Below are 26,527 nucleotides of genomic sequence, written 5' to 3'. Positions count from 1 at the left end.
CTTTAACAATAGCTTCTCTGTAGCTCATTTAGTATCTGTTTCTTGGAAAAGATAAGCCCATATGTACATGATTTAAACGCCACACTGACTGAATTTCAGCTGCTTCAGAGACCCTTATCTTGTTTTGCAATGCTTCAAGTGTCAGAGAGCTTCACACACTTAGGTCATTCATAGCCTGCCAGCAAGCCCCTGCAGCTTTTCTTTTTGCCCATTTTTTAAAATTCTAAAATAATTAATGAGTCAGTTTCTTCACTACTGGCTCCCATGTAGCACTTTCTAACTGTTTTTTTTCCAGAGAGAGAAATGACTCACTAAAAATCATCATCATCATCATTATCTCATAGCTCCTCTTTCAAAACAAATATGTAATGTTGCTCTTGTCCCAGCCCTAGACCAAAAAATAAAAAATAAAAAATAAAAATCAACTGTTAAATGCGTATCTGTAGTTAGAGACAGATCTGGAAACACACTAGACACACAGTATCTTTCCCCCACCAGGTTAGGTTGGCTTGGCAACCGCTCCACTGGTGTCTTCCAACAGATCTTTGAAGCTTGGTTACAGTGTGTACATTAATTTCATTGACATGCTTAATACTGTTCATTAACTTAGCAGTTCACAGATTGTTCCAGATTCTCATAAGAGGACTTTGTGCCTTCATGAAAAATTTAAAACACCAACAAAACTGGCCCGGTGCGGCGGCTCACACCTGTAATCCCGGCACTTTGGGAGGCTGAAGCAGGCAGATCACCTGAGGTCAGGAGTTCAAGACCAGACTGGCCAACACGGCGAAACCCCGTCTCTACTAAAAGTACAAAAATTAGCCAGGTGTGGTGGTGCATGCCTATAATCCCAGCTACTTGGGAGGCTGAGGCAGGAGCATCACTTGAACCTGGGAGACGGAGGTTGCAGTGAGCCGAGATCGTGCCGTTGCACTCCAGCCTGGGTGACAGAGCAAGACTGTGTCCCAAAACAAACAAACAAATAAATAAAATACCAACAAAACAGAAGCATGTTGGGATGGGTTGTGGGATTTCTTTAGAAACACTTGTGGGTCCTCTGATCGCCACAGCGTTGCATCACCATGATTTCTTGTTCAGTAGAGCAGGGTATTGTAGGAAGCTCAGGAAACACATTTACCGTATTTACATTTCCATGTTATAGTCACTAGATACTTGACTGTATCTGAGAAAAGTGCGGATATTTACTTTATGGATATGCATTGGTTTTTATGGACAAGTTCTTAAAAGTTGGAACCACACCTTTTGCTTTTGTTTTTTGGAGACACATGTAGCATCGTTTTGGTGCTTCAATTCTTACTTCTTTTGAACAGTTACATTCTTTTATTTTAAATTGGTTTGAATATTTTGGAGAAGCTTCTTCAGATGAGTACAGTAATTCTGTTTTCATATAGTCCTTTAAAGCTACATCTAAGTATTTCTGACACCACATCAAGAAGATTGGTTAATTCATGCCCAGGTGCAGTGGCTCATATCTGTAATCCCAACACTCTGGGAGGCCGAGGCGGGCAGATCACCTGAGGTCAGGAGTTCGAGACCAGCCTGGCCAACATGGTGAAACCCCATTTCTACTAAAAATGCAAAATTAGCTGGGCATGGTGGCGGGCCACCTGTAATCCCAGCTACTCGGGAGGCTGAGACGGGGAATCACTTGAACCTGGGAGGCAGAAGTTGCAGATTGCAGAGAGCCAAGATTGTGCCATTGCACTCCAGTCTGGGTGACAAGAGTGAAATTCCATCTCAAAAAAAAAAAAAAAAAAGAAGATTGGGATTATGTCAGTTTAGTTTGCTATTGGATATATATATATATATATCATGAGATAACTTTTTTAGATGAGATTGTAGGAACATTCTGTCATTAATTTTGCTTGTGAACACTTGGTTCTATGTGTAAGTTGTACACTTAGAGCAGGTAAGTCCAGCAATAGTTTTCAAATTATCCTGGGATATTTACCTAAATAACCCCTTGATTAGTTGCAGGAACATAGCTATTTTATGGTTGCTCTTCTAGCATTGTATACTAGAAGACCTCATTTTATACCAGGTCCAGTAATAGAGAATGGACTTCAGCTGTTGAACTTATTAGGGTCGCAGGATTCTTATCCACAAAACTGTAGGAGATTGTTGGTATTTGAGTATTACATTTTCAATTTTCGTTACAGAGTGTTTAAAATGAGGACAAGATGTCCCATCACTTGAAAAAAGTAGAAAATGAGTGTATATCTGTATGTATATAACATGATCTCTGTAATTGCTGTGCTTCTGTGAATGTTTGTTACTGTATATTTCAACAATCTTGGCAACATGGTGCTGTTGGTTAAGTATTATTAATGAGATGATCATTAATTTGCTCCTCATCCAGATTTCTTAGGGGATGAGGCAGAAATCCACTGAATGTTTGCCCAGAGATATCCTGGTAGTGCTGCCAAGACAAAAGTTTATGCATTAGAGGGCTAGAGAGATGCAGGGATTGGGATGAGAAAGAGTATGTTATGTGCAAGTTCTATCAAGACTGTGATGGCGGCCGGGCATCGTGGCTCATACCTATAATCCCAGCATTTAGGGAGGCCGAGGTGGGTGGATCGCTTGAGGTCAGGAGTTTGAGACCAGCCCGGGCAACATGGCAAAACCATGTCTCTACTAAAAATAAAAAAATTACCTGGGCATGGTGGTGGGTGCCTGTAATCCCAGCTACCGGGGAAGCTGAGGTAGGGAGAACTGCTTGAACACGGGAGGTGGAGGTTGCAGTGAGCCAAAGGAAGGAAGGAAGGAAGGAGGGAGGGAAGGAGGGAAGAAAGAAAGGAAGGAAGGACTCTAAGAAGGAAGAAGGGAAGGAAGGCGGAAGGAAGGAAGTTCTAAACAGATGCCCTTTAGAAGCTAGGCAGCCGGTAGGACCCACCCGTGTAAATAGCACTCTGCTGTGGTCTCTTCTCCTTCTATGTGAAACTGAAGCTGTAGCCATCGAGGCTACCATGTGGTTGCCTTTTGACTTTTCATAAGTGTCAGTTGCCGAGATGGTAGAACACAGAAAGGCACACAATAGTACTCTAAGCTCCAGCACACTTATCTCTTCCATGTGTCTCCTATGAGGCTGTTCAAATGATGTCTAGAGACTGTAATCTTCCACTGAAATTTAAGGAACATGTTTCAAAAAACGAGCCCCACATAGGTGGGAATTCTGTATCAGACACTGGGACCGCAGATCCGTAGAGAGGTTCAGGGCACCTCTTGGTGCAATCAAGAGTGAAAGTGCCCACGTGGAGAGGGGACCCGGAGAGCCAGGGGGTTTCTAGTGCCCAGCAGATTCGCCTCTCTGAAGTGTGTGGCATGGTCCTTTCTCTTCTGGGTGACAGAAGTTTTGGTCATTGCAGAAAAATATCCAACTGAATGTCGTTTTCAGAATTAAACACACACCAGGATTGCCAAATGCTTTAGTGCAGCTAGAGATAAGGGAGTCCTGGGATGTACAAGATGTTACAGATTTTTATTGAGATATATATTAATATAGTATATGCTATATTATGAGATATATATTAAATAATATGTTATATGTTACATAACATATAGATTATACCGGTCTTTAAAAATATATAAATGTAATTTGCTTGGAGGACATGATTGGCTAAATTTCAGGTAGAAAATAAAATAGAGGCTGGGAGCAGTGGCTCATGCCTCTAGTCCCAGTGCTTTGAAGGCTGAGGTGGGCCGATTACAAGGTCAGGAGTTCAAGACCAGCCTGGCCAATATAGTGAAACCCCGTCTCTATTGAAACTACCAAAAATGAGCTGGGCGTGGTGGTGCGTGCCTGTAGTCCCAGCTACTTTAGGAGGCTGAGGCAGAAGAATTACTTGAACCCAGGAGGCAGAGTTTACCGTGAGCTGAGGTCACGCCTCTGCACTCCAGCCTGGGTGACAGAGCGAGACTCCGTCCCAAAAAATAATAAAATAAAATAAAATAAAATAAAACAATACAAGGCACATGTGCAGTATGCGAGTCTGGAAAAAATTACACAGAAACTCTAGCGTAGCAGAGTACATCCTCATTTCATCAGATGACAAAGTAAAACCTCTTATGTTTATAAAAGAAATATAAATAGAAAGCCGCCCCTTCACACATTAGGTATCCTGGAACATGCTCTATAAAGACGTGGAGATTCAGTGCACATGCTGATACTGTAAAATGCTAGCACCAAGTAATGCTGGGCAAAACCTCGTAGTGCAAAGGTCAGGTCACATTTTTAAAATAACCTCTTATTTTGAGAATGTTTTTAAGTGATCAAGCAATTTTCTGGTGTTTTATTTAAGAAGTGAAATGCCATTGTAACTCCCCTAAATTGGGGTTAAATGTAGCTAATCAGGTGCTAAGGAGAGTGACTCCTTTTCAGCCGGCTTCTCTGTCAGCCAGCTGCAGGAGCCCCGGGCGACTTGGGGTGAGAGCCTTTGCATGGCCTGCCCGGTGGGAAAGGGCTGTTCTTCTCCCCAGTCCCCGTGGCCAACCCATAAAATGCTGGCTTCCCCACGACTAGGGTGGGTTGCTGTGGAAACCAACAGCTCTAAAAACCAAAAGGAAAGAAGAAATGAAAATCCCAGAACAAAGGCCAATTTGAGGAAATAGAAAAGGGAATGAAAAGCAGTTGGAGGAAGCCAAAAACTTCACGGAAACAAACCAACCAAACAAACAAGTTTTAAAAATGGAGCCCACAAACTTCACTTTCCCTTTTATGACCGAGCCAGAGCTCGTTAGCATAGATGTGAGAAATGGTAAGGGCAGAATGTGCAGAAAGCAGGTGAAAGTTGTACTCCCAGCTCTGGTCCCAGCGAAAACCACAAAAGACTTCATGTTCTGGAATAGTCCACGTTTTGGAGTCCGGAGGGGAAGTTATAAATGCATCCTATTGTTTACAGAAAAATAATGACAGGTATACACTATTATTTGACGAAGTGAGGATTAAAAACAAGGCATGCAGCCGGGTGCGGTGACTCAGCCTGTAATCCCAACACTTTGGGAGACCGAGGCAGGAGGATCATCTGAGGTTGGGAGTTTGAGACCAACCTGACCAACATGGAGAAACCCCGTGTCTACTATAAATACAAAATTTGCACGTGTCGCGAGGGCCGTATCGTGGATCTCTCCTTGCCGCCGTGTGCCAGAGCAGAGTACGAGTCTGAGGCTGAGGGAGTCATGGCAGGATAGGCGTTTAGAAAGTTTCTCCCACTCTTTGACCGAGTATTGGTTGAAAGGAGTGCTGCTGAAACTGTAACCAAAGGAGGCATATGTTTCCAGAAAAATCTCAAGGAAAAGTATTGCAAGCAACAGTAGTTGCTGTTGGATGGGGTTCTAAAGGAAAGGGTGGAGAGATTCAACCAGTTAGCGTGAAAGTTGGAGATAAAGTTTTTCTCCCAGAATATGGAGGCACCAAAGTAGTTCTAGATGACAAGGACTATTTCCTATTTAGAGATGGTGACATTCTTGGAAAGTACGTAGACTGAAATAAGTCACTATTGAAATGGCATCAATGTGAAGCTGCTCATTCCACTGAAGTTCTGAAATCTTTCATCATGTAAATAATTTCCATATCTCTTTTATATTATAATAAACGAATGGTAACTGATGAAAAAAAAAAATACAGAATTAGCCGGGCGCAGTGGTGCATGCCTGTAATCCCAGCTGTTCTGGAGGCTGAAGCAGGAGAATGGCTTGAACCTGGGAGGTAGAGGTTGCGGTGAGCCGAGATCGCACCATTGCACTCCAGGCTGGGCAACAAGAGCGAAATTCCGCCTGGAGCGGGGGCGGGGAACAAAGCATGCTTTCACGTGGTCTCTCAGTGTGTGCCCGCAGTTTTGTCAAATACTAGCTGGGGGTTGCTTCCATGTGCCTGTAAATTATGCACCCTAATTCCTTCCTCTTGTTTGCTCTTAACTCACTATTTAGAGGCGCCTCCTCCCAAGCCAACAATTTGAAACAGGCTTGTTGCATTTAGTTCTAAATCTGTGACAGTCAGAAAGGAAATGACTAAAAGATAATGCTGGACTAAAAGATGATGTTTAGTTTTCTACCCACAAAGCAGATGCTCTTTGTACTACTTAAAATGGACCAGTTTGTGCCCACAGAGCCACACTCTTCATGTTTGCCAAGAGCCGAGGAGCTCTGAACTGTGGTAGGGGAAGGATTCCTGAGCCCTCATTTCTTCCTTCTTGGCTCTGCAACTGGCTGATAAAAATTGGAGAATGCGCTAGAGGCGATGGCTGAATTCCTGATGGTGAAATAAATTCATGGATGAGAGTGTAGCAAGAAGAGGTGTGCCACACACTCCCGGGGTCCGCCCACCTCGGGCAGGCAGAAGTGGAGCTACTGAGAAGGAAGGTACAGGCTGGAAGGAGAGCCATGGGGTGCAGTTTCCAAGAGATGGTCCCCAGCTAGATAGAATCATGCAGGAATAGCACAGAACCCAAGCAGGGCAAGCAGCACTGCCCATCTACCTGGTTTAGTCAGAAAAGACATTTATTACAGCTTTTGGGTAACTCACAGAACTTCTGGGAAGACAAGGCTCACAGCCAGAACAGTGTCTCAGCCATGTGGTATGACTCTTACGGGAGCACCCCTGCTGTCCCTAACCAGATGCCTTCTCCGTAGCCCCTTTGGTCAGAAAAAGCCCGGCTTCTTCATGCTTCTGGCTTCCCCATCAAATTCTGCCAACCAGAATGAGCAGAGCCACAGCTTAGCAGAGCCACAGCCCATTCTTCCTCCTTCTTAGCTACAGGGTAGGCTGGGAAAATGAGCATCTGGAATTCCTCAAAGGGAGGAAATCTATTTCAGAAGATGCCACAAAGACTCATCTGCCCATGGTACCCACCCTTCCAGCACCTTCCAAGAAGCATTCCCCACTGACCTCCGTAAACCACAATCGGGGCCAGTTTGCATGCAGTGAGTACCCAGATAGTCACAGCCATTTCGTAGCATCAGTGTTACACCTTACCCTGCCTTAAATCTTTCCATGATTCCCCCACCTCTGTGAATGCATTCAGATCTGGTTTGTGTCTTTGATTCTGTTTTTGCGCGGAAACTCCAGATCGCATTAACCTCATCTTTGCTATATATATATTTTTTTACAAATTTCTAGCCAGTTTCATTCCTTTTGCTTTCTGGCACTTGGGTTGGTCTTTGCTCCCCACGTAACTATAAACCTCTTAAATCAGGAGCCATGTCTTTTTTTTGTTCCTTTTTGATCTGCCTGCAGTACCTCATATCATGCCAAGCATACAGTGGGCTGGTCAATAATTATTTTCCGATTAATTACAGCTAGTTATCTGGATTGATTAATACTTTTCAAATGGATTTTTATAGTATCTATTTGTAAAGTAGTTAAAATAAATGGAACAACAAGAAAGCACCAGGAATACTAAGTCCTGGATCAGAAGATACCAGAAATCCCTGTTCATTTTAGAGATTCATTCAGCATCTACATTCGGTACCTACTGTGTGCCAGACACTATTCTGTATGCTTCGGATGCATGAATGAAGAAGAAAAAGAAACACAAAATCACTCGAAGTTTCCATCTGGTAGAGTTCAATGCTCAATAAACATATAAGTTATAAGCATGTTATAATCGATCAATGTCATTCATGGAAAAGCGAAAGCAGAGCAGGAGAACATCAGAAGTTTGGGGTGGGATCTGGATCCAAGATGGCCGACCACTAACAGCTCAGGATTGTAGCTCCCAGTGAAAGCTCAGAGAACGAGACAACGCCACATCTTTAGGCGAATTTTCATCACTCACCGATTAGCCGATTCCCAGTGGAGGAGCCCCATGGGTCGCCAGTGCGACTCTTGTGGCCGCCGCAGCGGTTTTGCCGGCGTCTTGGCGCAGCAGCTCTTCATGCAGAGCCAACGGGACTGCTTCCCCTACTGACCGGAGTTTGGAGCTCTGGGAAATCAGAGCCGCTTGTTGCGGACTCAAGAGGGAAGCCAGACCAGAGATTCCCGGGCAGAAGAGCACCATCAGTCTTATCGCTGCTATTTAGGCCGCCACAGTGGGTTGCTCGGATCCCAGCACTGGGAATCAATAAGTTGGACGTCGACTCAGAAACCTAATTAGAAAGGCGGTTCATCTACAATGAAGGGAAAAAAACAGCCTAAGAAGGCCGAGTATACTCAAAATCAGAACCCATCAGCAATGGAACAAGCCCTGATGGATAAGGACTCATCAGCAACCGAACAAGCCCTGATGGAAAAGGACTCATCAGTAACGGAACAAGCCCTGATGGAAAAGGACTGTGTTCCATTATCTGAAGCAGGCTTTAAAAGGTGGATGATAAGAAACTTCTGGGAGTTAAAGGAACTTGTTCTAACCCAATGTAAAGAAACTAAGAACTTGGAAAAAAGGTTAGATGAAATGTTGAAAAGAATAGACAATATAGAGAGGAATACAAATGAACTTATGGAGTTGAAAAATACAACACGAGAACTGAGTGAAATATGTACAAGCTTAAACAGCCGAATGGATCAAGCAGAAGAAAGGGTATCAGAGGTCGAAGACCAACTTAATGAAACAAAACGACAAGACAAGAATAGAGAAAAAAGGATAAAAAGGAATGAGCAAAGTCTCCAAGCAATATGGGACTATGTGAAAAGACCTAATATACGCTTGATTGGTGTACCTGAATGTGACGGAGAGAATCAATTCAAGCTGGAAAATACTCTCCAGGACATTATCCAGGAAAATTTTCCTAATTTAGCAAAGCAGGACACTATTCAACCCCAGGCAATACAGAGAACACCACAAAGATATTCCTCAAGAAGACCAACCCCAAGGCACATAATCGTTAGATTCACCAAGATCGAAACGAAGGAGAAAATATTAAGGGCAGCCAGAGAGAAAGATCAAGTTACCCATAAAGGTAAGCCTATTAGGCTTACAGCAGATCTCTCAACGGAAACCCTACAAGCTAGAAGAGAGTGGGGGCCAATATTCAATATACTTAATCAACAGAACTTTCAGCCCAGAATTTCATATCCTGCCAATTTAAGCTTTACATTTGAAGGAAAAATAAAATCTTTTAGGAACAAGCAAGTACTCAGAGATTTTATTACCACCAGGCCTGCTTTACAAGAACTTCTAAAAGAAGCATTATACACAGAAAGGAACAACCAGTATGACCCTTTCTAAAAATACACCAAAAAGTAAAGAGCATTAACATAAAGAAGAATTTTTATCAACGAAAGGACAAAATAGCCAGTTAATATCAAATGGCAGCAACCCTAAATTTAAATCGACCAAATCTCCCAATCAAAAGATACAGACAAAATCTAACGGTATATCCAAAGATATACATAGACTCAAAATAAAGGATTGGAAAAAAAAAAACGTACCAATCAAATGGAGAGCAAAAATAAATAACTAAAAAGCAGGAGTTGCAATTTTCACATTTGACAAAATAGATTTCAAAGCTACAAGGATACAAGGGTTAAAGGATTAATGTAATAATAAGAGATCTTAACACCCAGATACATAAGACCCATAATGAGATTTAGATTCAACGAGACAGAAAATTGATAACGATATCTGGGACTGGAACTAAGATCCAGAACAAATAAACTCAATAGAGCTCTCCATTTTAAACACACAAAATATACATTATCCACAAAATCTAACGATATATCTAAAGATATACAAAGACTCAAAACAAGGGGATGGAAAAAAACTCACCAACCAAATGGAGAGCAAAAATAAATAAATAAAAAGCAGGAGTTGCAATTTTCACACTTAAACAAAATAGATTCCAAAGCTACAAGCATGCAAGGGTAAAAGGATTAATGTAACAATAAGAGATCTTAACACCCAGATACATAAGACACATAATGAGATTTAGATTCAACGAGACAACAAATTGATAACGATATCCAGGACTTGAACTCAGAGTCAGAACAAATAAACCCAATAGAGGTCTCCATTTTAAACACATAAAATATGCATTAACCACTTTAAACACTCAAAATATTGATCGGCCATTATTGAAACCCATTTTAGGAATGAAGTAATATTCCTTTTTCCCTCTTTTTCTTTTTTTCCCCTTCTTTTTCTTTTTTTCCCTCTTTAAAAAAAAAAAAGAAAAGAAAATTATAAAAATACAAAAGAAAACAGGAAAAATATTTTTTGATTTTGTTTTTCATATCAGACAGGTAATGTGCTGATGTCATAGCAAGGTTTTTGAAGGTCTTTTGAAGTAAGATACATATCCTAGGAATTATTTTTAAACTAACAAATAAAAAAAAAAAAAAAAAGAAGTTTGGGGTGGGGTTGGGATTGACATTTTAGACAGAATAGGAAGAATTATTTTAAAAATATTTTTAGGAAATCAAAAAAATTGAATCTGTGCTGAGTATCAGATGATATAAGAAGATCGTTACTTTAGTTAGGCATGATCACTGTGTTTCGGTGGAAATTTAAAAAAATCCTTATCTGTTTTAAGTGGGATATTTATGGTGGTCGGGTGTAGTGGCTCACCCTATAATCCCAGCATGTTGGGAGGATGAGGCAGGCAGATTGCTTAAGTCCAGGAGTTCAAGACCAGCCTGGACAATGTGGTAAAACCCGCCTCTCTACTAAAAATACAAAAAAATTACCTGGCATGGTGGCGTGTTCCTGTAATCCCACCTAGTTGGAAGGCTGAGGTGGGAGGATCACTTGAGCCTGGGTAGGGGAAGTTGCAGTGAGTCAAGACCATGCCACTGCACTCCAGCATGGGCAGTAGAGCCAGACCCTGCCTCAAAAAAAAAAAATGTACAGGGAAATGATATAACTTAATATGATGTAAAGTATGTACTTCAAAATATTCCAGCAAAAATGTGGGAATGGAGGGAGTGATGAATGAAAGAAAGACGGTAGAAAGATGGCACCGTTTGAAACTTAGCAGTGCAGGTTTGGGAGGGGGCTCCTTGTACTGTTCTTCCTAATTCTGTGTTTCTGTGGTCTCAATGTTTGTTTTCCCCTCAAGTTCACATATTGAAATCTTAGCCCCCAAGGTGAAGGTATGAGAAATGGGGCCTTTTGGGAGGTGATTAGGTCATGGAGGTGGACCGCTGAAGCATGGGATTCATGTGCTTAAGAGATCCCAGAGAGCCCCTCATCCCTTCTGCCACGTGAGGCTGCAGGGAGAAGGCACCATCTATAAGCCAGAAGGTGAGCCTTCACCAGAGACCAAATGTGCCCTAATCTTGGACTAACCAGCTACCTGAGCTTGAGAAATAAATTTCTGTTGTTTAATCTATCAGCTTCCCAGTTTATGGAATTTTGTTATAGCAGGATAAACAAAAATATATGCGTTCTAGAATTTCCATATTGAAAATTTTTAAAAAAGAGTCATCAGTGGTAGGAAGCCTCATGGAGGAAGTGGTACTGAAGCCAAGACAGGGAGGTGTGGGTCTGAGCTGCACGGATGGGCGTCTGGGGGAGACCGCCCCAGCCAGGGCCCAGTCAGTACAGAGCATGTTCACCACACCTGGCCTCCCTGCAAGTCCCTTGGGGTAACACCCCCCATGGGCACCGAGGAAGGAGAGCTGTGCAGACCCCAGGCACAATTAGTGCCCGAAGTATAACTCACTGCTTACTTATATCTAGCTTATATATATAATCATAGTCACATACACTCTTTCTATATAATCATATAATAACTTACTGCTTACTATATCTAGCTTATATACATAATCATACTTAGTTCCATATAATCTTTCTATATAATCATATAATGGATGTAGTCGGAGCTGTCCTGACACATTTAGTGCTGATTTATGTAATTCTTCCATATAACCACGTACTAGTTTGTAGTAGGAGGAATGCCTGGAGCAGTCACAGAACAGGAGTAATACATGGGATAACAGCCAGACCAGAACAAGAACCAAAGACCCAGGTGGTGGCGTCCCTGCCTGAAAAGGCATACGCTGTATGGCAGGCTTGGAGCAAGAGCCTCTCCTCCTGATAAAGGAGTTATAGTACCTTGCATCCAGTTCCTGTGCAAAGTAGGCCTTAGGCATGAGATCCTAGAAAAAACCGAGGGAGACGAATCCCTCTGGTGTGACCAGTCACAGTGGCTGTACACCCAGTCAGTCTCTTCTCGCTTCTGTGCTAGTTCAAATCATCCTCCCATAAATATCTTAAGAGAATAGCATAAGTCTATCAGCTCCCACTGCATTGGCTTACAGTATCCTTCTATTGGAAATCCTTTGAAGTCTCCAGCCCCCAGATAAGAAGTGTTGCACGCAATACCTGTTGCACACAGCCCACCTCCTTGCCTCAGAGACCTAATGGGGGTGGACCCCTTTTCTGTACACGACCCTCTACTACACATGGCACGGCCCACCTCTCTGCCTAGGTAACATAATGGGGTGGCCCCCTCGCTTGTGACTCATGTGATTATGTATACTCTGTGACTAAGCCTATAGATGATGACCTCACTCACAACCCTTCCCCCTGCTTGTACCTAATAAATACAGATGCTTCTGGACGTTCAGGGCCACACCTGTCCCTGCTCATAGGTGGTGTGGCCCCCGAGTCCAGATGCTCTTCCCCAGTTCTTCAGTGGCCCGTCTCTTTACTTCTCAGATCCTGCACCTCAGCACAGCATAAGGTATACCCCATGACCCTGTGAGGCCAACAGCCCTACATCCCTGAATGGGGCAAGTGTAGCAGGTGAGGGCCAAGAGGTGATACAGCTGGGGAGGAGGGATGGGAAGTGATCACAAAGAGCCTTTTCAGCCTCTGAAGGATTTGAGTGAAGGTCTGATCCACTCGGGCCGCTGAGACACTACTTCTAAATCATGCTCAAAGAGATTTTCCTTGGGAGTTCATTGATGCATTTGGTTGCCATGGATTTTGAAGATCAGAATTGTCCAAAGGAACTTTCTGCAGTGATAGAAATGTCCAGTCTGGGCCAGATGGGGTGGCTCACATCTGTAATCCCAGCACTTTGGGAGGCTGAGGTGGGCAGATCATGAGGTCAGGAGTTTGAGAGTAGCCTGACCAACATAGCAAAACCCCATCTCTACTAAAAAAAAAAAAAAACAAAAACGAGCCAGGCATGGTGGCGTGCACCTATAATCCCAGCTACTCAGAAGGCTGAGGCAGGAGAATGGCTTGAACCTGGGAGGTAGAGGTTGCAGTGAGCTAAGATCATGCCACTCCAGCCTAGGCAACAGAGCGAGATACCGTCTCAAAAAAAAAAGAAATGTCCAGTCTGCACTCTCCCATGAAGGAGCCGCTTGCCAGTCATGGCTGTTGAGCACTTACAATGAGCCTAGTGTTACCAGGGAGCTCGGTTTTTAAATTAATTTAATTTTAATTAATGTAAACAAATGTGTATGCTCACATGTGGCTGTGGCTAGTGACCCCATACAGAGAGGGTGGTGTTAGGAGGTGGTTAGTTTTCACCCCAGCATTCTTTTGCAAACTTTGATTGACCACCTGCTGGCTCTAGGTACCAACTATGCCTTCAGGTTATAAATTGAATTTTTTTTAAAATGAGCCCCTACTCTTGAGGGACACTTAGGCCACACCAGACACTCTAAAATGGTGGTATGGCCAGACGCCGTGGCTCACACCTATAATCCCATCACTTTGGGAGGTTGAGGCAAGAGGATCTCTTGAGCCAGGAGTTTGAGACCAGCCCGGGCAACATGGCAAAATCCCATCTCTACAAAAATACAAAAATTAGCTTGATGTAGCCTGTGGTCCCAGCTACTTGGGATGCTGAGGTGGGAGTATCGCTTGAGCCTGGGAGGTCAAGGCTGCAGTGAGCTATGACTCAAAACAAAACAGTGATACATGGGTGTCCCAGACCCCTCATCTTCAGGTACGAGGGACCCTGCATCAAGCTCTCTCCATGCGGTTTTTGATTCAGTGGTAAACAACCTGGTCATTCTCATCTCAGGATGCCCCTTTGCGTGGTTGGTCCCTGTGTCTCCTCCCGGCTTAAGCTTAAATGACATCTCCTCAAGAAGGCCTGACCCACCCAGTTGAAAGTAGGTTCCCCGTTCTGCCTTGTGTCACCAGATTTCCTTGGGGCACTTCTCCCAGTTCAGAACGACACTTCAGTATATATTTAATCTCTACAACTAAAGCTCCTGAAGGTCAGGGGTCTGGTCTGCATCATACACCCCCACAGTTGGTCCGAGGTGAAACAGACAGAAATGGAAATGGACGAGAAACAGAGTCCATGTGTCTGGAGAGCCTCCAGGGCATGTAGGGTTGCTGAGTCCAGCTGGAGCACTTTCTTGAATTCACCTTGCTAAGGTCTTTTAAAGGAAAAAGTGGAATTAGCAACATGGAAGGGAAGTGTAGAAAAGCATTGTCTTCAAAGGGGAGGAGCTGCAGCAGAAAGGAACGGGAAGGAGGAGCCAAGGGCAGGGCGTGGGGTCAGGTGGGGCGGCTGTTGCAGGACAGGAAGCTTCTGGGTTGGATCCTGTCCCTTGAGTGTGGCGGCCTTGTTTGTATTGTTTGTTTGTTTGAGTTGAAGTCTCACTCCTTCATCCAGGCTGGAGTGCAATGGCACGGTCTCGCCTCACTGCAACCTCCGTCTCCTGGGTTCAAGCGATTCTCCTGCCTCATCCCACAGAGTAGCTGGGACTACAGGCATGCGCCACCATACCTGGCTAATTTTTGTATTTTTAGCAAAAATTTAGGGTTTCCCTATGTTGGCCAGGTTGATCTCGAACTCCTGACCTTGTGATCCACCTGCCTCAGCCTCCCAAATTGCTGAGATTACAGGCATGAAACACTGGACCTTTTTCACTAAAGGTCCAAAAGTACAGAGTTCAGGCTTTTCCGGCCCTATGGTCTCCATGGCAGCCTCTAAAGTTTCTGCTGTTGTAATGTAAAACCAGCCCATAGACCAGATGCAAATGATGGGGCGTCGCTGTGTTCCAATACAATTTCATTTCTGGGCACTGAAATTTAAATTCCAGGTAACTTTCATGGACTATATACAAAAGCAGGCTGCGGGCCACATTTGGCCTGAGGGCCGGGCTGAAGTTGCCACCCCTGCTACAGGTAACAGTGGGGGTGCATCAGAGGGTTTGAGGGAGATAGAGAGAGGTCAGCTGAGTGTATTGAATAGCTCCCTCTGGCCTCAGTGGGATCTCAGGGCTCAGGTCTGAAGAGGATGACGGTTTTCCTAAAGAGGCTGAGCAGTAGTGTGAGTGATGGATGGTGAAGGCCTGGAAATAGGACTGTGTTTCTGAGGATGCAAAGGAAAGGCCTGCTTTGAAATGCAGAGTTTGCAGTCAAAATGAGTAGGCTTTGGTGACGGAGATGTGCAGGTTAAGAAGTCAGAGGATGATGTCCCAGCCTGGGTTTAGTACAGTCTTCAGGGACCAACTCAGCAGGGTCCTCAGCACTCACTGAGCAGCAGAGAACTATAGTGTATCTTAGGGCATATTTAGGTCTGGGGCCATTGATGGGGTCTTCCTACAAACAAGAGTCATGTAGTAACTAATTCCTCCCGTAGTCAGGTGACAGCTGCCCTGGTTGTCATTGAGTTAGGGATAGTTTTGTTTGCCGTTGAATGGCGAGTCTCATTCTCAGTGTTATTCTGTAACAGTGATGCCCCTGTGGGCTGTAAGAATTACCGAATCATGCTGACATTTTGTTCACTCTTACCATACCCAGCGAAGAACTAAACAATCTCTTTCAAAGTGTGTAATTGTAGAACTTAAAGTATGCTTCCCATATTAGAAGAAATTCAAGTGGTAGAATCTAGGGCGTTGATTAAATCTCCCACTTTCTCTGTTTATTCATAAATCTTTTTTTCCCTGAAATCTCAGCAGTTTTTGCCTTCTTAGCAAACAGTGAAGACCTTGTAATCCCAATTATTAGTAAATGTTGCATTTTCATAAAATTGCATAAATCATTAGTGCAGGGTTTTTGCTCTTTGGTTATTAATGCACCATGAGTTAATTTATGTTATGATTTAGTAAACTATTTGGGTGAAGACTACACATTGGGTTCAGTGTATACTGCCCAGGTGATGGGTACATCAGAATCTCACAAATCACCACTAAAGGACTTACTCATGTAACCAAACACCACCTGTTCTTCTATGGGAAAAAAAACCCTACCATTTTATCCTTCAATCCCACTACTGGTGTCTACCCAGAGGAAAAGAAGTTATTAGATGAAAAAGATGCTTGCACACCCATGTTTATAGAAGCACAGTTTGCAATTGCAGAAAGTATGGAGCCAGCCCAAATGCCCGTCAGTCAATGAGTGAATATAGAAAATGTGGTATATAAATACTATGGAATACTGAGCAGCCGTAAAAGGAGCGAAATAATTACATTTGCAGCCACCTGGGTGGAACTGGAGACCATTATTCTAAGTGAAGCAACTCAAGAATGGAAAAGCAAACATCGTATGTTCTCACTCGTGAGTGGGAGCTGAGCTGTGAGGATGCAAAGGCATAAGAATGACACAGTGGACTTTGAGCGCTTAGGGAAAGGGTGGGAGAGGCATGAGGAATAGAAGACTACCCCTTGGGTTCAGTATACACCACTCGGCTGTGATGGGTGCACTGAAATCTCACAGACCACCACTAAGAACTTACTCATGTAAGCAAACACCACCCGTTCCCCAAAACACATGGAAATAAAGAAATTTAAAAATTTTAAAAATAGTATACTACTTAGGAAACAGAGGACACATGTCACATAAGAAAATATGCATGCGTGTCATATACATCCTGCAAGTCCACATTAAGGTGACACTGATGAGATTGGGGTGAGGTGACTGAATGTGTTTTATAATATCATCTTGATTTTCATGAGTCTGATTTGTCCCTTTTTGGGTATTAGTTTTCTCCTGTAGTATGAAGTAGCCAAGGTTTGTTTCTATAGCATTTGTTTGTTCTTTCTAAAACATTTTAAAAGGTTTACGTGGCACACACCTATAGCTCAAAGCTCCTCAAAGGCAGGAGGATGCTTTAACTAGGGCCAGGATTCTCTAGGTCTTGTCTGTGGTTATGTACTGAAGAAATGTATTAAGTCACCATGTGAAAAAATGGGTGAAAAACGATTGACTAACTAAAATTTGCAGTATTGAAAAGACTGCTTTAGTATCCTGAGACAGCTAGTTGGCAAGTTACCAACGTGGAGATTCTCAAACCAAAATGTGTCTCCATGTGTTTGCCCCAGGATAGGATAGAACCGTGCATATAAAGGTATTAATAGGCTGGGTGCAGTGGCTCACGCCTGTATCCCAGCATCTTGGATGGCTGAGGCGGGTGGATCACCTGACGTCAGGAGTTCAAGAGCAGCCTGGCCAACATGGTGAAACCCCGTCTCTACTAAAAGCACAAAAAATTAGCCAGGCATGATGGTGGGCACCTGTAATCCCAGCTACCCAGGAGGCTGAGGCAGGAGAATTGCTTAAACCCATGAGGCGGAGGTTAAGTGAGCCAAGATCATGCCGTTGCATTCCAGTCTGGGTGACAAGAGTGAAACTCCATCTAGAAAAAAGGTATTAATACTTTCTGAGAGGTTGTCTGTCTCTTTTGTTTTATATATTTTCTCCTTCCTTTTCTTTCTTTTTTTTTTTTTTTTTTTGAGATGGTGTTTCACTCTTCTTGCTCAGGCTGGAGTGCAATGCCGTGATCCCGGCTCACCGCAAACTCTGCCTCCCGGGTTCAAGAGATTCTCCTGCCTCAGCCTCCCGAGTAGCTGGGATTACAGGCATGCACCACCACTCCTGGCTAATTTTTGTATTTTTAGTAGAGATGGTTTCTCTACTAACCATGTTTGTCAGGCTGGTCTCTAACTCCCGACCTCAGGTAATCCGCCTCCCAAAATGCTTGGATTACAGGCATGAGCCACCGTGCCTGGCCATATTTCTCTTTTTTAACTCTCCTTTCTGAACCCCAAACCTGGTATCCCCAAGCACATGTTGGAACGTTTGCAAGCATCATGATTAGATGACACAATTGTAGCAGCTCCTGTCGGTGCATACTCTGCCAGACGTTACACTGTTTCTGCCTATATGTTGAACTATGCATGTTTATCATTCCCAGTTTACAGTAGGGAAACTGAGGCCTAGGGAAGATAAAACACCCATGGCCACATGGTTAGCACATGGTGGAGCTAAGATTCAAGCCTCCAGTGAGAATGGCAGAACTCCAGAGCATGTGCCACTGGGCAATACTTGCAAGGTCAACCCAACACTCCTTCCTCATCCTCGCTCTCAGGCTGCTCTCTACCCAGCCAGCCTGCAGCAGGCTTATTATTGGGCATTCCATTGAGCCCCACTCCAAAAGGTTCTATGAACACGAGCCTCTTTGGCCACCTCCTCATTCTCTGCTAGTCCTTGCCCCACCTTCCTATCCCAAGTGTTTCAGATCAAAGGCAGCTTAGAAAGCATGGCGCATGGTGCCTGCAAGTGGTCAGGTGGGCATACATCTTCAGGCACCAGCTGCTCCCTTCCTCTCTAAGCAAATAGGGTTAATGGGAGCAGGACGCATTTCTGAGTTACTCCCCATGCGGTTCTGGAATCAGCACCCTTGATGTGATTGTTCTGCTGGAGTCTGATCCACCGCCATCGCAGTCCAGGGTTATCACAGAGTCCTTAATTGAATGCTTATTCTCCACCTTGCCTCTTCCTCAGCCCATTCTTCAGCTGGAGCCACATGTTTCTATAACAAATTTGATTTCCACTCCCCTTTTGAAAGCTCTGTGACTTCCCATTGCCTTTAGAATAAAGAATACGTCTTTGCTGCCTCATCTGGCCTTACTTGCCTCTCCAGCTCCCACCCCTCTCCCACCCTCCTTCCAGCTTTCAGAACCTGCCACTGTTTCTCCAGGAAGCCTGGCGCCCTCCTGCCTCTGAGCCTTCACACATGCTGTTCCCCCTCAGCTGTGGTGCTTTTTCATTTACTCACACGTCTTCTCCTTCACTGTAGCTGTGCAGTTACAGTTCTAGGCACAGAGTAGTCAATAACTATCCCTTCCCTGAGTTATTTAAATTAGCCATTCTATTTTAATTTTTTAGCAATTTTTAACAGTCTGTTTCCCACATTCATGATCTGCTTTTGCCAATATTCCTAACTTGACTTCATCTGTCTTCGTAAAAGTTTGCTTTCTTTCTTCCTTTTTCTGATCTTCTCTTGTTCTGTGGTTTGGATCCTCCCTTTTAACAGTAGTTTTCCCGTCTTTTCAGCCCCGTCTTTGTGATTACCAGTGCACATCCCGGGTGACTTCTGCCCACGTTTGCCAGGACCAGAGAAGGACACGGCTGCCAATGGCACAGCCCACTGTGTTCCTCCTGTGGCAGCCCAAATGCCATTGAGAGAATATTGCTGTCCGGGCACGGTGGGGCGCACCTATAACCTCAGCACTTTAGGAGGCTGAGGGAAGCAGATCACTTGAGCCTCTGGAGTTTGAAACCAGCCTAGGCAACATGGCAAATCCCCGTCTCTGCAAAAATCATTCCAGCATGATGGCACACACCCAGCTACTCAGGAGGCTGAGGCGGGAGGATCAGTTGAGCCCAGGAGGTTGAGGCTGCACTGAACCATGATCACGCTCCTGTACTCCAGCCTGTGCAGCAGCGAGACCCTGTTTTAAAACACACACACACACACACACACACACACACACACACACACACAGTATTGTTGGTTACCCAATGTCTTAAAGTATAGCATTTTTCTCTTGATCATTTGTTGGTGTGAGCAGGAAGAAATAAAAAAGAAAGTGGTTTGGGACAGGCTGTGGTTTTGAAAATGGGAAATTGTGTGAGGTAAAAAGAGACCTCTAAGAAGAAAATGTCCCTGGAAGAAACTGCGTATTTTGAATGTCCACCTAGACGTCCTTAGCGTAGCCCTCCTTCCCCCTCCCATCACAGTCCTAGCAGAGTGGCTATGAACATTTTCCACTGATAGCAGCTGTTCTTTGTGCTTTCTCTACCTCCAGAGGTGACGCTGAAGGTGCACGTCAGCGACGCCAGCACCCACCAGCCCATAGCAGACGCGCTCATCGAGATCTTCATCAACCAGGCCTCCATCGCCTCTGGCACCTCGGGGACCGATGGTGTTGCCTTTATCAAGTTCCAGTATAAGCTGGGCAGTCAGTTGATCGTCACTGCCTCGAAGCACGCCTACGTGCCAAACTCCGCCCCGTGGAAGCCAATCCGGTTACCTGGTAAGGCCTTCTTCATCTAACACAGAGGGCATTGGCCAGGTGGGAGGATCGTGTAAGGCCAGGAGTCTGAAACCAGCCTGGGCAGCATAGTGAGACTGCATCTCTACAAAAAATTTTTAAATGAGCCAGGCATCATGGTGTGCACCCATAGTCCTGGCTACTCAGGAGGCTGACTTGGGAGGATTGCTTGAGTCTGAGAGTTCGAGACTGCTGTGAGCCATAATCACACCACTGCACTCAAGCCTGGGCAACAGAACAAGACCTTGCCTCAAGAATAAAGTGAAATAAAATAAATAAAAACATCCAGATTCCAGAACTCCACCATTCAATATGGGGAGGGGAATTTGCATTGTAACAAGCAAACCCCACTCCCTTTCCAGCAGATACTGTGAATAAAAATATTTATCAGCCGGGCGTGGTGGCTCAAGCCTGTAATCCCAGCACTTTGGGAGGCCGAGATGGGTGGATCACGAGGTCAAGAGATCGAGACCATCCTGGTCAACATGGTGAAACGCCGTCTCTACTAAAAATACAAAAAAATTAGCTGGGCATGGTAGCACGTGCCTGTAATCCCAGCTACTCAGGAGGCTGAGGCAGGAGAATTGACTGAACCCAGGAGGCGGAGGTTGCGGTGAGCCGCGATTGCGCCATTGCACTCCAGCCTGGGTAACGAGCGAAACTCCGTCTCAAAAAATAAAAATATTTATCAAAGTTTGAGGCCACTGCTTTGTGAGCTATGGAAAGTAGATTTGATATGTATACAATGGAGATCGTTTAGGAAAGTTTTTAAGAAAAGGGGATAAACCCGAGAGATGTTTAGCAGGTCTTGGAGAATGGACAAGAGAGAGGGAAGGAAAATGTTGACAGAGAAGGAATGTGAGTTGGACCTCGGGTTTTCTAGCTGGTGACAAAGCAGATGGTCCCTGCAGGAACAAGCTGTGGAGTTGGGGAACCGGCCATGCCATGTTTCCCTAAAGTTGCTTGCACTGATGGCGTGAGTTAAAGACGTTCCTTCCCTCCTTCCCTCCCTTCCTCCCTCCCTAAGCTCCAGGCTTAGGCAAACACAGATAGAGCTTGGGGAAATGGGAGGAGATGAACAGGTGTGGGGTCATTGGTGATAAGCTAACTTTAGGATATATTTAGTTGAAATTGCCTCTGGGATACCAAGTGAGCATATTTGCCCCTTTAGTTTGAAATGAACTTGGGGTTCAAGAGAGAGATGGGCTAGAGGTTTAGTTTGGCTCGTCAGCAGTGTTCACTATGAGCTCCAGCAGAGAGTGGAGGACAGTGGGCCTGAGACAGGACCCCGGGAAGGCCCGCACAACAAGACAGGTGGTCTCTACTCGGTTACATCCAAGGGAACATTGGAGTCGAGGCTGCAGTGAGCTGAGATGGCGTCAGTGCACTCCAGCCTGGGCAACAGAGCAAGACGCTGTCTCAAAAAATAATAAAATAAATTCAAACAGAGTAAGCATTTGACCCTCCAATGGCCTATGCTGAGAGGTCACTGGAGATAACCCAGGGACATTTAGGCTGTCTCTGCCTGTTTCAGGAGAACAGCTGCACCAAGTCCATCAGTCACTTCCCATTATTCATAGTAGTTACGGTCCATAGTCATCTCAAACATTCAGTGAGCAGATACTGAACCACTGCTACGAGGGAAGCGCAGGGCTGGATTCCTGCAAGCCTCTGCTCCCAGCATTTTCATGAATCAATCAGGAGTACATATCTTTGTTTTATGTGTGTCTTTGTCTAAAGAAATCTTAGGCTGGGCGTGGTGGCTCACAGCTGTAATCCCAGCACTTTGGGAGGCCAAGGCAGGCAGATCACGTGAGGTCAGGAGTTTGAGACCAGCCTGATCAACATGGAGAAACCCTGTCTCTACTAAAAATACAAAAATTAGCTGGACATGGTGGCATATGCCTGTAATCCCAGCTAATTGGAGGCTGAGGCAGGAGAGTCACTTGAACCTGGAAGTGGAGATTGTGGTGAGCTGAGATTGTGCCACTGTGCTCCAGCCTGGGTGACAGAACGAGACTCCGTCTAAAAAAAAGAGAAAGAGATCTTATTATGATATATAGATTGTTGATTCATTAACATTGAACTCACAGCCCGTAGCACCATAACTCATGCCCGAACAAAGCTCATCAAAAACACGTATTTTCTTTATAAGGCATAATCACAACCTCCTCCTGCTTAGGAACATTAGACAGCACTGTGCTGGGGGCCATATGAAATGGGGGAATCATGCCTGTAATCCCAGCGACTCTGGAGACTGAGGCGAGAGGAGCTGGAGCCTGGGAGGTGGAGGCTACAGTGAGCTGGATGGCGCCACTGCACTCCAGCCAGGTGGCACAGTGAGATGCGGTCTCTAAAAACAAATAAATAAATAGCAAAATCACCAACAGAATGCTTAAAACGGTAAAGAGCGTGGCCCTGAATAGATTTGGGGGTTACAAATAAGTTATAGCAAGTAGAGAGGTTTACAAATACAGGATTGGTGAATAATGAGCATCTGCTGCACTTCGATCACACTCATTTTGACGCTGTTAACATGATCATTGTGGAAAAACTATTTCCACAGTATCTGTTTGTTTATTTATTTATTTATTGAGACAGGGTCTCATTCTGTTGCCCAGGCTAGAGTGCAGTGGTGTAATCTCAGCTCACTGCAATCTCCGCCTCCCGGGTTCAAGTGATTTTCCTGCCTCAGCCTCCCGAGTAGCTGGGATTACAGGAGCACCCCACCACACCCGGCTAATCTTGTATTTTTAGTGGAGACAGGATTTTACCATGTTGGCCAGGCTGGTCTCGAACCTCTGACCTCAGGGAATCCAGTTGCCTCAGGCTTCCAAAGTGCTGGGATTGTAGGTATGAGCCACTGCACCTGGCTGGTATCTGTATTTTTAAATGAGTCAGTCATGGGATTAATGAAGTTTAATTGAGTTTTGGATAAGGTGTGAAGACAGGTGGGTCTCAGGCCTGCCCATTCCTGGCTGGCCCCACACATGTCGGCCCATCAGCACTTTCTGAGCTTGTGTTTGTTTCTGAAATCAAGTTAATTAGTCTAAATAATTTCTAAGAATCTTCTCATATCTTGGATTATTTTTCTGTGCTTGCCTTTTCAATATAATATATGTACTCTGTATTAGTCCATTGTCACATTGCTATAAAGATTTCCTGAGACTGGGTAGTTTAATGTAACTGGCCCATGGTTCAGGGGTAGAAACAGGAGGCTTGGCGTCTTCTGCTTCTGGGGAGGCCTCAGAAAGCTTCCAGTCATGACAGAAGGCAAAGGGAGAGTCAGATGTCTCACATGGCCAGAGCAGGAAGAAGAGAGAGAGGTGCTACCCACTTTTACACAACCAGATCTCACAAACACTCGCTATCACAAGAACAGCACCAGGATATGATGCTAAACCATTCATGAGAAACTGCCCTCATGATGTCATCACCTCCCATCAGGCCCCTCCCCAACACTGGGGATTACACTTCCACGTGAGATTTGGACAGGGACGCACATCCACACCCTGTTACACTCTTAACTAGAACTTAACAGGAAACCTCACCACAATTTAGACAAGAAAATTTGGCCTATTGTGAAAAGCAGGGCCAATTTGCTTTTGTGAATATTTGTGGAGGGGAAGGCTCACGCTTCTGGTATTTCAGATAACTGGGCAAGGAAGAGGGAAGAACTGGGAGCCTCTTCTAAAATACATTGAAAATTTGAAACTAAAAACCACTTTCTTTTCCACACGTGTGCAGTATGCTGCTTGTGTTTGCATGAGTGTTCTTATGAGATCTGGGGATGGATTTCCTTTTTCATCCTTAACAATAGTTCCTGGAGGACGTGTTGAGGTTTTTTTCCCTTTCAAGGAAGGGAGGAGAGGGAGGAACCCAGCATAAGGAAAACACCCTCCAGCTGTGGAGGCAGGTAAGAGTAAACTTGGCCATACGAGACAGGCAGTCTGTCCGCTAAAGGCTGTCATCATTCTACATCGTTTTTTGAGATGGAGTCTTGCTCTATCACCAGGCTGGAGTGCAGTGGTGTGATCTTGGCTTACTTCCACGTCTGCCTCCCAGGTTCAAGCGATTCTCCTGCCTCAGTCTCCGAAGTAGCTGGAACTACAGGTGCACAACACCACACCCAGCTAATTTTTGTTTTTTAGTAAAGATGGGGTTTCACCATGTTGACCAGGATGGTCTCAATCTTGACCTCGCGATCTGCCCACCTTGGCCTCTTAAAGTGCTGGGATTACAGGCTTGAACCACCAGCCCAGCCCATTCAACCTGTTAATTATTGCTGTCTCTGCAGCCATTGCCCTGGCCCAGGTCCTTAGTGATGGTACAAGACTATGGCAACAGCCTCTAGCAGGTTGTTCTACCCCATAGACCACCCACCATATGACTGAGCATTTGTGTATTAAAATAGATGTGTGCAGTTCGTGTATTAAAATATGTCCCTGTGTAAAATTCTTTGGTGGCCTCAGGAGGAAATAAACATGACACAGAGCCTCCTCCCCGGTCTCCCTTCTGTATCTCATAGTCTGCCACCTGGGCAATGTGTCCTTCTCTGGAGTCTGGCATTTATGCCCTGTCTGTGTTCATCTGCATTGTTCTCTTGGCAAACTTGGCTTTTTTTTTTTTTGCTTTGAGATGGAGTTTCGCTGTGTCGCCCAGGCTGGAGTACAGTGGCATGATCTCAGCTCACTAAAACCTTCGCCTCCCGGGTTCAAGTGATTCTCCTGCCTCAGCATCACAAGTAGCTGGGATTATAGGTACATGCCACCACACCTGGCTAATTTTTGTCTTTATAATAGAGACAGGGTTTCACCATATTGGCCAGGCTGGTCTCGAACCTCTGACCGCAGGTGATCTGCCTGCTTTGACCTCCCCAAGTGCTGGGATTACAGGTGTGGGCCACTGTACCTGGCTGGGAAACTTATCTTTTATCCCATAAAGTCCAGCTGGACTGTTTTCTTCCTCAAGAAATCTTCCTGCCTCTCCTGGATAGAATGAGATGTTCCTTTCCATCTAGGTATCAAAATATATATATGCACTCGGTATGAAGACCACCTCCAGGCATAGTCAACCTCCCCTCTGTGACGGGAAAAAGCAGCATCTGCCCGCACGTCTCCGTCTCTCTGCCGCCTCCACCCACCTGGGCACTGGACTGATTGCAGTTCTAGTCCCTGCCCTCAGCCCTGGGAAGCCCCTGCCAGTGCCAGGCTTCTTACAAGAAATCATGTGTGTTAGAATTCGAAGAAAGAGCCTGAAAAACTAAAACAAGGAATCCTTTTTTTCTCCTTTAGGAAATAAGGTTTCAGAAACAGTTTGCGAGAGCAGCTGCCTTGTATAAGAAAGTACCAAATATTTTAGGTGAGAAACATTTTCAAAACACACTGAGATGGTCACGCACCTCTCGGGGATAACCACAGGTGATTTCGGAGCTCTGAGCCCCACACACTGGTCAGCTCAGAGATGGTCAGGGCCTTGTAAATGCCTGCAGTCTCTGTGGGAGCTCTGGAATGGAGTGGGAAGGCCCAGGCATCCTCACTTAGGAGGGCGTGGCATGTAACCTTCGCCCGGGTTTTGAGGTGCACTGCTTTCTACCAGCAGATCTGCTAGGACACCCCTGCCCTTTCCTCCTCTCCAGGAGGTGCCATGTGCCCTTAGGTGAAAGGGTCGCTGATAATAGTTTACCTTCCAAGTGATCATGCGGGATTTACCTAAGTTAGGTTTCTTCCCAACAGTGACTAATTGCGGAATATGTCCTCACCCTCAAAACCCCGTACCCATTAGCATCGACGCACTGTTTCTCACACCTCTCAGCCCCTGGCAACCACAAATCTACCCTCTGTCTCTCTAGATTTCCTATTCTGCACATCCCGTATAACTTGAATCTTGTAATGCGTGGCTTTTTGTGTCTGGCATCTTTCACTTAGCCTGATGTTTCCAAGATTCATCTATGTTGTAGCACGTGTGAGTACCACCTTTCCTTCCACGGGTGAATAGTATTCCCTCCTATGGACAGCCCTACACTTTATCCATTCAGCAGCTTATAGACATGTATTTGTGTTGTTTCCACTTTCCGGCTGTTACAGATAATGCTGCTGCAGACATTGATGTGTGAGTCTCCGAATGAATGTAGGTTTTGGTTCTCTTGGGTTTATACCTAGGAGTGGAATTGCTGGGTCCTGGGGTCACTCAGTGTTTAATATTTGAGGAACTGCCAGGCTGTTTCTGCAGCACCAAGCTGCTATTCTTGTCCTCCTGGCACCTGTCCCATTCTGCTTGTCGTACAGCTATTTATTTCAAGTCTAGCTTTCTTGC

At 44.9% G+C, this 26,527-nt stretch overlaps 1 protein-coding gene and 1 pseudogene across 7 annotated transcripts in view; both read left to right on the top strand.

Annotated features, from left to right (window-relative positions):
* Nucleotides 1–26,527, top strand: part of FAM171A1 (family with sequence similarity 171 member A1) — a 155,705-nt gene that overhangs the window by 66,984 nt on the left and 62,194 nt on the right. For all 6 annotated transcript variants that reach the window (XM_078329528.1, XM_054258479.2, XM_035306852.3 and 3 more), the window contains exon 2: nucleotides 19,967–20,194. In XM_078329528.1, coding sequence (XP_078185654.1) covers nucleotides 19,967–20,194 — 228 coding nt within the window. The remainder of the gene's footprint in view (nucleotides 1–19,966; nucleotides 20,195–26,527) is intronic.
* LOC108592461 (10 kDa heat shock protein, mitochondrial pseudogene) lies at nucleotides 4,928–8,421 on the top strand (annotated as a pseudogene). Its single transcript, XR_013519548.1, has one exon. The product of XR_013519548.1 is annotated as a 10 kDa heat shock protein, mitochondrial pseudogene (transcript).

Source organism: Callithrix jacchus, chromosome 7 (genome assembly GCF_049354715.1).
Source record: "Callithrix jacchus isolate 240 chromosome 7, calJac240_pri, whole genome shotgun sequence".
Taxonomy (NCBI): domain Eukaryota; kingdom Metazoa; phylum Chordata; class Mammalia; order Primates; family Cebidae; genus Callithrix; species Callithrix jacchus.
This window is presented reverse-complemented; position numbering and strand designations above follow the sequence as displayed.